The sequence below is a fragment of the Thunnus maccoyii genome, chromosome 11, assembly GCF_910596095.1.
Source record: "Thunnus maccoyii chromosome 11, fThuMac1.1, whole genome shotgun sequence".
NCBI classification, from domain to species: Eukaryota; Metazoa; Chordata; class Actinopteri; order Scombriformes; family Scombridae; genus Thunnus; species Thunnus maccoyii.
The window spans coordinates 6,012,900-6,024,199 of record NC_056543.1 but is presented as its reverse complement, the minus strand read 5'-3'; the positions used below and the strand labels follow the sequence as shown (position 1 = coordinate 6,024,199).

The 11,300-nt window shown below is 37.7% G+C and overlaps 2 protein-coding genes across 2 annotated transcripts; one reads left to right on the top strand and one right to left on the bottom strand.

The window, feature by feature from the left end:
* Positions 1-711: 711 nt before the first annotated feature.
* Positions 712-5,515, bottom strand: maip1 (matrix AAA peptidase interacting protein 1). The gene is made up of 5 exons (XM_042426576.1): positions 5,184-5,515; positions 3,682-3,753; positions 2,276-2,402; positions 2,030-2,180; positions 712-1,906 (listed from the first exon to the last, which is right to left on the bottom strand). Exons 1-5 carry the CDS (start codon positions 5,475-5,477, stop codon positions 1,828-1,830), a joined length of 723 nt encoding a protein of 240 aa, XP_042282510.1. The 5' UTR covers positions 5,478-5,515; the 3' UTR covers positions 712-1,827.
* A 357-nt stretch (positions 5,516-5,872) lies between these two features.
* tyw5 (tRNA-yW synthesizing protein 5) lies at positions 5,873-11,050 on the top strand. Its single transcript, XM_042426678.1, has 8 exons — positions 5,873-6,036; positions 6,510-6,664; positions 6,756-6,825; positions 7,709-7,753; positions 8,874-9,011; positions 9,358-9,445; positions 9,613-9,729; positions 10,594-11,050. Exons 1-8 carry the CDS (start codon positions 5,956-5,958, stop codon positions 10,911-10,913), a joined length of 1,014 nt encoding a protein of 337 aa, XP_042282612.1. The 5' UTR covers positions 5,873-5,955; the 3' UTR covers positions 10,914-11,050.
* Positions 11,051-11,300: the final 250 nt, after the last annotated feature.

Here is an 11,300-nt window from a genome sequence, read left to right as displayed (position 1 = left end):
CCAATGGGAGAGCGAGGAGAGATGAGCATCATTTATCTACCAGGAATTGCTTGTGATGAATTATTTTATAACAATTTACATTTAGTTTCAATTTTACTTATCTTTAAGTCTATGTCTTATGTCAGTCATTTTTTTTTAAAGATCCCCACCAGACATGTTTTAGATGTATATAAAATACTCTACTTTGAATAATAATTTGTCTGATATGGTTTTTCCACAAAAAATGGTTAAATTGTCTTGTTAAAATCCTTAAAATTACATGTCCTCCTTATCTCTCATTAAAAATTCCAGAATCTATAAATATACAAATATTTTTCATTTCAAAGTTTAACTGTTGGATACAAGATGTCTTCTACTTCACTGTAAAGTCCATTCTCAGTGTTTGTGCACTGGAGATTTCAAGTTTCCACATCACACTTGTCTACATTGAATATTGGACCAGGATTGGCTTCCAAACTAGTTGTGATGTCACAAATCATGCTCGTAAGCCCGCCCTTTAAAATTGGATTTTCAATGAGCTCAGAGAAACTTTCCACTTTCAGCAGATAAATGTGAAAACAGCTTTCTAGTGTCAAACTCTGCACAGTGGAGCTCAAAATATTCAAGTGTAGAAAAACATATTTTTGAGTGGAAAGACTTGAAAATTGTGAACCTGTCTTTTATTTCTCCATTAGTGCTTCTTTGCCTGTAGTTTGTGCACTTGTTTTTGCATTTTTAAGATACACATTTTAATTTTAATCATTCAAACATCAGAAAAATGTAATTAATAATTATGCAGACAGGTGCCATTGCCTGTACTATGATCATTTGCAGGAATACATTAAAATAAACAACAACAAAAAAAAACGATAGTTTTAAAACAAGACATACTACAAATTCTTCACACTTTAATTTTTCCAATATTTAATAAAACAATCAAAGATCTGCTGCAGCTGCACGAAGCTGCCTTCACCATTACAAACACATATACACACATACAGTATATTTCATATTGTATATACAGCATGTGTGTCAGAGCCACGACATTGCAACAGGTCAAATATTCTGTGTGGGGAAAAAAAACAAACAAACAAACATGGTTGTTCAAATCTGGCACATGGAATTTTCACATCTTTATGCTACACAGTCCTACATAGAGAAGCATGAGTTCTTTAATAGAGGATGAGAGACAATCAGTCTTTAATCAAAATAAAGACAAGGTGCGTTACCTTCCAGGGAAGTCAAAACAAGTCTAAACCTGTGTTTCTACCTTTAAACACATTCTGCATCTAAATTTGAAAGTGTACACAGCAGCAGATCTAAGACTGACCAGATGTAGGTCAAATAATCCTCAGTATTTGCTTGAAATGGAGATATTTATTACATCGGGACAATTCAGAATGTTTTTTTCAATCCCCTCTGGTATTACACAATAGTTATAATAAGGCTATAAATTATATTAAACTAACATTTGACACCTCTGGTTCCATTCCCCAATGTACAAAACCTTCCAGAGCAAGAGTTCACAGCTCTAGTCGGGCTGTGATTATTGGTTTCTGGGATATTAGAGATAGTGAAGAAAACAATCTGCAACACAGAATTACTGCAGACAGTTCTGCATCTATGAGAACAGATATGTAGAGTGCAAATAGTGGATCAATCCAAGTGTGTGTCCTGGTGCTTTCCTTTGATTTTTCTGGTGATGAGCTGCGTCTTGTTTTTTTTTCCTTCTGTAGATTATCTTCAACAGTTTCTTCCTCAATTTCATGAAAGCAAATACTGAGGGGAATTTTGTGTCTTTGACTGGTTTCCACCGGCATATCTGCCTCGAATCAAAACCACCAAACCTTAATCTAAAAGCTTGGAGTGCTCTATCCTCGTAATAGTCCAGTCTGGTGGCACTCCCTTAGTAAACTCCCTTTGGAATCTGTCAGCAATCAAAGCCAAAAATAAGGATTAGAAGAGCATGTTCTTAGTCATACAAACATCATGCAGCTAAAAATTAGCCAGTTTTAATATTTTATATGCAAAAAGAAATATTTATACTCACTCATAATGTGCAGTTAGCAGTCTCTTGGATTCTGCTTCTCCTTCTTCACCTAAGGTCACCTGGAAGATGCGACTTCCCTCCACGGAGTCGTCAGGAAGACGTGCACTGGTCAGATACCAGAAACGCATCAAAATACTCACAAACTTCCTCCCTGAAAAAAAAATGCAAAAAATTTACACTGATGTGTTTCCTGTAATGTGTCAACATAATGAATAATAAAAGTCCACATTGATTCTGTTGGCTGACCGTTATCATCGTAGTAGATTCCCACGTCTCCGGGTGTAGTGTGCATAATCGTATCCGCGTCAGCAGAGAGTGCTTTCATGTAGCTCACAGGCAGCAGGCTGCATTTTTCCTCCAGCTTCCCGATCAACTGCAAGGAAATGAAAACGAGGCTAAACTGAAATTCAGCAAAGAGGTTACACCTGTTATATACAAGTATGAAAATACTGAACGTTTATCCTTTGACACGACACCAGACATCTTGATTATGTGGCTTGAAAACAGGCCTCTTTGATGGTGACATTTTGACACGTCACAGCAGGAAAAGCTCAGGAGTAAATAATGAAATTAATGATGGTTGAATTTCATTCAGCTGCTTCTGTTTCATGATCTTGGTTGTTGATCATGCTGGTTCACCGTCACACTGTCATGACTTAGTGGGACATGTGAATAGAACAAAGTGGAGCTGCAATAATAAGTCAGTTTCAATTGACAGAAAATGAATCTATAGCAACTATTTTGATAATCGATAAATAACTTTGAGTCATTTTTTAAGAAGAAATGCCAAAATTCTTGATTCCAGCTCCTAAAATGTGAATCTCTTTTTTGTCTTCTATGACAGTAAACTGTTGGTCAAGTCAAAAGAAGACATTTGAGGACATAATCTTGGGCTTTTGGAAATAGTGATCGCCTTCCCCCCATTTTCTGACATTTAATAGACCAAACGACTAATCGATTAATCAAGAAAATAATCGACAGATTAATCAATCATGAAAATAACCTTTAGTTGCAGCCGTAGAACACAGCCATCAGTTATGTTATTAGCAACACATGCTTTTCCTACTATGATCATTAAAACGTCTGCCAGTCGTAAAGCACTTTGGTCAGTTTGTCGTTTTATAATTGAAGTGATTTTGAAATTTGAACAATGAGATGTTCTTTAAATATTTGTGTTCGTCCAACTCAAGCTGCTGCCCAAAACACAAAACATAATTTAATCATTGTGAGGGACTTGTGAGGGTTTAAGATTGAGATTAAGACTCTCTTTATTGTCAATTCACAGCTCTCACATACATTGAAACGGAATCTGTCCTCTACAGTTGACCCTTCCTATACACTAGGAGCAGTGAGCAGCTGTGGTGCAGCGCCCGGGTGCCAACTCCAGTTATTTTTGCCAGGGCCAGTGGTCAGGACAGGAGTATTAACCCTAACATACATGTCTTTGATGGTGGGAGGAAACATGAGCACCTGGTGGAAACCCAGGCGAAGGGTTTGAACCTTCTTGCTGTGAGGCAACAGTGCTAACCACCGAGCCACCGTGCCCTTTATGTACTATAGCATTTTTTACATTGTGTGTATCTTTATGTAAAGCACAGGAGACATCAGTAAAGTGCAGTAAAGGTTTGGGCTTCCTGGGTTCCCATACTCACATCTTTCGCCACCAACCCCTCCAGGGCTTCAAACTGACATTGTGACAGCAGTCTGGAAACATGTATGAAAGCCTGCAAGAGTTAAACAAACATCATCAACAACACAAACATAATACAGTAGAAATCAAGGTCATAAGTTTAAAATATCCAATAACAATATATCAGCTGATATGTTGTTGTTTTTTTATTTTTACAAAACCTACAACAATAATAAAAGGTTCCATTAAAATTGTTTTTTTTTTAACAATTGCAACCAAGAAGTGCAAAAGACAGCAGGATGTTTTAAAGTTGAAAAATAGACAAGTCACTGTTTCACAATATATCTTTGGTATTTCTGTATTTTAATGGTGTGTAATTAATCGGCTTACATATATGCTGATATGAATATATCTGCAATGAGCTAATATTGGCAGATTTATCGGTTGGGCTCTAACTGTAAGGTTTCAGGACCGATCAGGAAATAAGTTATTTAAAGATCTTGTTTAATCTTTATTGATTAAATAAGGTGTGACAGCAGCACAAGAATAAACAGACCATCATGTACAGTAGAAAAGGACAGAGCAAGCAGGAATAAAGCATTAAAGTGCAGGAAAACTACCATTAAATCCAAATTTAATTAAATCTATATACGGATACAACAGTAAACGGTAAGTAGAGAACTAACTGCTAATGTTTTAAGATAAAAATCAAGAATCTATGATAAATATTTTTCATCTCATAAATTAAACTGCTGGACACAACATGTCTCCTTCTTCACTGTAAAGTCCTTCCTCAGTGTTTGTGCACTGGACGCTTCAAGTTTCCACATCACACTTGTATCCTGGACTACGATTGGCTCAAAAATATTTGTGATGTCACAAATCCTTAGTGGCTTTCTATGAATAACACCTGCCTGTCTGGATTTGTGTGTGGTTGCTGGGGATTCAGATTAGATTAGCGCCCAAATTAGCCAGATTATGAAACCATAATTGGCTTTTGACATCTTACAAAAAACAGTTGTTTTTTCTTCTTTCCTCTCCCATTAATCATCTCACGACCCCTCAGATTTATCTGCTGACCTTCTGGAGGGGTCCTGACCCCTAGGTTGGGAACCACTGGACTAAACTAGCTAACTGTATATAAAGTAGTTGAAACTAGCTCCACCTCCAGCAGCTACAACAGTAACATGCTGCTCTAACACTGATGCTTCAGTATTAATAATCTAATGATGTCATATATAATAATATATCAGTCAGAGGGACCAAACCACTACTTTTATTGCAATACTTTAACTACAACAAGCTCATAATACTTATGTACTTTTACTGTAGTAGGACTTTTCATTCAGGACTTGTAACATAGTATTTTTCCATTCCTGCATTAGTGCTTTGATTTAAGTAAAGTATCTGAATACTTCTTCCACCACTTATGGAAATAGTCAGTAAAGTACCTCAAAATTGTAGTTAAGAACAATACTTGTAGCTTATTTTATGACAGAATAAACCCATTTTGTTTTTGCAGACCTGTTTCGCTCCTTCTGTGAACTCCTCGATGTTAAACTCTTTATCAAAGTAAGCTCTGATCAGAAAGTAGTAGATCTTTGTGCGGAACCAGATGACGGGGTTCGGGATGCCAACAAACACGACCGTCTGCTTCTGTTTCTGTCCGCCGCTGTCTGAGCTGTACGGCCGGACCGCCGCTGCCACACAGGCCGGTGCTGAGAGAGGGAGCCGCGTTTTACCGGAGCCGCTCAGGACGACACGACTGAAGCTGAATGTTGATGGAAACCTGCAACAACCTCTGATCAACACGGCCATCTTTTTACCTTACAATACTTCCTGTCCGTCTACTTGTATCTTCCGGTTGGGAACAAATAATATATATATAAAAAAATACACATACGTCTACATCAGAACTCTGACAACAACAAAAAAAAACAACAACAACAACAACAACAACAATAACAGTCTTTCTTTGAAGAGCACTTTCCAAAAATCCACTTTACGAGTGCTTCACAAAGGCAGCAAAATGAAACAGACAAATCATAAAAAAAACATTATCTTTTTAAAAACAGATAAAACTAATTTAAATGAGTGCTGTTTATGAAATTCATTTTGAAAAAAACAATGTTGTAATTTAAAGGCCTGTTGCTTTTTTTTGTTTTTTTTGTTGTTTTTTTTTTTGCAGTCGGCTCTGACTCAGTCGTCTGTCGTTTCTGTGGGGAACACTAATACTGTGACACCCGCTGCTGTTTACCTTCACTAGCTTGTGATTTTTCTCAGCTAATCATGTTAAATGGAGTTTCAGGAGAAAATACCTGTGCCGATATTTACAGAAGTAGACAGAGATGTTTTTCTGCGAGATATTTATCCACAGGTAAGATCATATCATCATCGTCTCCAACGAAAAGGAAAGATTTCGCATTAGGTTAAAGGACAGGTTCACAGTTTTTTTAGTCTGTCTTAAAACAACAGTCAGGTGTCCATATGAACAGTGAAAGAGGTTTTCCTCGCTGCAAACATTCCTCCAGTTCATACTGGCTATTAAAAGTTCCCCTTCAAATGTGCTTTCAATGTAAGTGATGGAGACCAAAATCCACAGTGTGTCCACACAGTCATTTAGTGCAAAAATGAATTTAAAAGTTGATGTGAAGCTTATATGAGGCTTCATCAGTCTGAGTTAGTCATATCAAGTGGATATCTGACACATTTACAGTCTTTTTAGCATCGAATTCCCTCTTTGTGTTTTCTCGGACAGTGTTTCCCTGTTGAGTTGTGTATCATATTAGATCATGTGTACCTTTATTTGCAACCTGCACCTACAGATAAAATGTAATTATTATTTTCCAGCGAAGGCCAGCCGTGCTGAGAGGTGTGTGTCTCGGACCGTGCCTGGAAAAGTGGACAGTGGAGTATCTTGGACAAAAAGGAGGAAACAAGGAGGTGAAAATTCACGTATCCACTGTGCCACAGATGAACTTCCTTCACAAAAACTTTGTGTACAAGTGAGCTCTTCCTCTCTTTGTCTTTCTCTCTCACACACATAAATCAGTCCTCCGTCTCTGCAGATTTCTCATCTTTGTCTCATATTCACAGGACTCTGCCATTCAATGAGTTTGTGAAAAGGGCATCTGAGAAAAAACACTCTGACTTCTTCCTGTGTGAGGTAAATATCATAAAATAACTAAAGTGGCTGTTTCATCACGCTCCAGTTTCCTACAGGCCACTTCCTCTGTGGTGTATCTTAGTTTTGAGTCATGTTCCACTGAATCGAATCCAACTTTCTTGTGAAAACCCCAAAATTCTCACAAGTCCAAAAGGGAAATTATATATCACAACAACCTGCGTCAGGTCCATTACTGACTTCATGTTCTGTTCCTACACTGTAACAAACACATTCTTGCACGTTATCACACGATTGAAAGCTTGTTTTTGCAGGCTTCTTCACATCTTACCACCACGTTGTTGCTAAACTTTTTTACCCATGCACATTAAAACTGTCTTACGTCCCTATCAACTATCGTAAATAACCAATTACAGCTGCAACTAATGATTATTTTCATTATCAATTAATCTTTCAGTCATTTTCTCGATTGATCGATTAGTGGTTTATTCTATAAAATGTCGATCACTGTTTCCCAACCCCAAGATGCAACTGAAAATGTCTTGTGTCCCAACCAAAAAATCAAAAAATGACTCAAAACAATTAATCCATTATCACAATAGTTGGCGATTAATTTTCTGTTGATTGACTAATCGATTGATCCACTAATTGTTGTAGCTCTATAACCAATTATTATAGTACTTAAAGAAAAGATAATAGCAAAAATAAGTACATTCTTAGTGTAATCCATTTATAAAACACTATTCAAAATATGACTTAACTATTGTATGAATTTAAATAATATTATAACATACAGTATATAACATGTGATAACAGTATAAACAATTTACCAGCTACAATGATGTACTGAAGTGACTCTTACAATAATATTTTTTACAGGATGTTTTATTGTTTTAATAAGACGAACCTGTGTGTTCTGTTTCAGGATGAGAGTTATTATCTTCGATCGCTGGGCGAGGACGTCCGAAAGGTATTGAAAAGATGAAACATTACCATGTATACTTGTCACATCCTCAAACAACTAAAATACAGATTTTTTATTGCATATTTCTAAATGTATAAAGCAAAAATGTTTTCAGTCTGGCTGTTACCACTAGGAGCTGTTTAGGAGGAACAAAGCTGCTGAGATCAACTTTTAGAAAGGAAATGTGAGAAATCCTGAGCTAAGAGAAAGGGATGGTGTTTACCCCGTTGCTACGGATAACATCATGTTTCATGAATGAACTTAGTCACTATCTCCACAGTGATCTAATATTAAAGTTCCCCTCCAGTCAAAAATGTGTTTTTCCTTCTTGCTCCTTTAATTGCATGTTTGAACTTCGCTGTGCAGAATGACGTAGGTGCAGAGTTTGTTTTCACATTCTTCTGCTGAAAGTGGAAAGTTTCTTTGTTCTCACCTTAAATCTGAGTTTAAGGCGAGTACCTGCAAGCGTGATTTGTGACATCACAGCTAGTTTGGAGTCGGTCCTGGTCTGGTATTCACCTTCACAAGGAGACATCTTGTGTCCAGCGGTTAAACTTTTGAAATAAACAATATGATTTTTGACAAGGTAACATTTATGTTTTTGGAAAAAAACATGCCAGACACAATTTATTATTCCAAGCAGAGGATTTTTATAAGTCCTAAAACGTGTCTGGAGGGGATCTTTAAGGAAAATATTCATCAGTACACATGGTGCGGCAGACTGGCTGAATTTGTAGACTTAAACTGTCAAAGAAAAGAAAATGGATGGGACCTGAAGAATGTAATTTTAGTTTGATGAATAATTCTGACAGACGGTGGTTGTAATCTAAAACTGCATTTTTCCAGTGTTCAAATAGTGGAGAGTTGTGTTAACCCTCATCTCTCATGTTATTGTGTTTTAGCTACACTGATTGAATCCTTATGAACTCGTGCAACATGAAATGCTTTGTGAATTCGTCTCAGACCAAAAACTGAAGGAGTCCTGAATTAGGACTAACACGTTCCTTATGTTTAGGAGTTTCTTCTAACTTGGCCAGTTCAGAGCTACCTTTATCCTGAGGATGTTTGTGAATACAGACCAGAAATATAAATGTGAAAGTGACACAGGTACGTTTCTGTCTTGCAGGAACCTGCTGATCTGAGTAAACAGTTCCCAGACTTGGCGGAGGATTTTCATACCCCACACTTCTTTGACCCCGATCAGTTTTTCTCCAGTGTCTTCCGCATCAGCTCCTGTGGTCTGCAGCTGTGGACGCATTACGATGTGAGTGTTGTATTATGTGGTGGAGGAGCTGCAAGGTGGTCCACAGGTTTGAAAAAATAGGTCGGCAGTAAGATTTTGGCAGCAAGCAGAGTCTGATGCTTCATACAGAGCAGAAAGTCAGTGCGGGGATGTATGTATATTAACGTTTATACATCTTGTGTGCTTGGAGGATTTAAATCATTGACTACAGAGACTCACAGCTCAGGTTTACTTTATTCTGGGTCATTGTGTCTGAGTTTTTAGAACTGTTCTTCTCCAGGAAATAACATTTTTTGCAATTTAGTTTCTAGGAGTCTCGCCTCAATAAGCTCTCTCGCTTCTTGTCTTTGGGTGTTCATTTCCTCAGGTGATGGATAACCTGCTGGCTCAGGTGACAGGGATGAAGAGGGTGGTTCTTTACAGCCCGCAGGATGCACTGCACCTTTATCTGTCAGGCAAGTAGCTATGGGATGATGGTTTGAATGTTTATATTGATGAGATTTCTCCAATATATCAGCCTGGTGCACATTCATACTCAGCTCTGACATTGATGCCATTTGTTGGGATGAACGAGATGGTATGATATTATAATGTAATTTTTAATGATAATTGAATCCATCAGGTGATAAATCAGAGGTCCTGGACATCGACTCCCCAGACTTGAAACTGTTTCCTGAGTTTGTGAAGGCAAAGAGATACGAGTGTGTGCTGGAGCCTGGAGATCTGCTTTTTATCCCTGGTAAGGCCGACTGTTCACATTAATCAATTCCTCCAGAAAATGGCATCATAGTATCATTTGTTTTTATAAAAAACTCAGGAAAACAAGTCTGGAGAAAGCTTAAAGGGGACATAACACTTTTTGTGATTTTCAGTTGTTTACATAGTGTTATAATGTTTGAAATCTACGTTAAAGATGGTTAAAGTTCCAAAACTTGACGTGAAGTATGTAAAAATGCTGCCTGCAAATCAAAAGCCAGGGCTTCAGCCTGGTCTGAATGCTTCGTTTGTAAAGTTTCCTCTACTTCCTCCTCATGATGACATCAGATTATTCACACATGCCCACAAACAGCCGTCTGTTCTGTAGCCTTGTTGCTAACGTTGTTCCACGAGTTGTTCACGTTGTCCACTTGCATATTTTGGATCGGATTCAGGCTCATGTATGGCTGTATTTGAAAAGTTTTTAGAGTAAAAAACAGGAAAAAGAAGTGATATCCTGCGACTATTGTTTGTTTACATAGTCTCTGGAACCGGAGGAAGTTTCCTGAAACTGGCCAATCAGAACAGAGTGGGCTCATCAGGAGGGGGGTCTTAAAGGGACAGGAGTTAAAACAGCCTGTTTCAGACAGAGGCTGAACTGAGGGGCTGCATAAAGAGACAGTATAAGATAAATAGGGAGTTTTTAAAACGGTAAATCATGCAAAGATATTCCAGTAATATAAATATAGACCTGGAAATGTGCATGTTATATCCTCTTTGATCTTAACACTGATGAAACACATCACACAGTTAGTACTTGCTGCTGTAATATATTAACAAAGAATTTAAGTAATCAGTTCCTTATATATGAAAGACGTTTCGTAATCCAGTGTCACTGTTTCTCCAGCTCTGTGGTTCCATAACACCCTGGCGCTGCAGTTTGGTGTGGGTGTCAACGTGTTCTGGTGCCATCTACCTGCAGACAGCTACGATAAAAAGGACCCGTACGGTAATAAAGACCCCGTGGCTGCAACTCGAGCCCTTCAGGCACTGGAGAGAGCGCTGCACACTCTGGATGAACTTCCACCTGATTATAGGGACTTCTACGGTCGCCGTATGATTCAACGTATCCAAAAGCGGACGTACTGTGACAGTTTGTTAAACACAAATACACAAGAGGACTTGAACAGCACATTACCCAGCAGTCCTACCTCCAAACCTGGATGAGAGTCCAGAGAACTGTGATGTAAATCATAAAACACCTCTAATGAATTTGAGTTTTGCTTTGTTTTGTTCATTTTGACTTCCTGCTGAAAAAGTCTTTATTATACTTGTTAATACATTTCATAAAGATTAAAATAACAGCAGAGCTTTTTGTCTTTTCTCTTAAAAGTCATAAACATGTGATGTTGATATTTTGAGTCACCTACAGCGTTCCACCTCCTGAGCTTCTTTTACAGTAGACATTTCTGCACATCATTACTTTCACATATTTATCTTGAAGTATTCTTCAAGATATTATTCTTTATCTATTGTTTCTAATTTTGACAACACACACAGTGAGGTGCAGACTGCAGAGAGAATCAACACAAGTCCAGCAAAATAACATTTTAC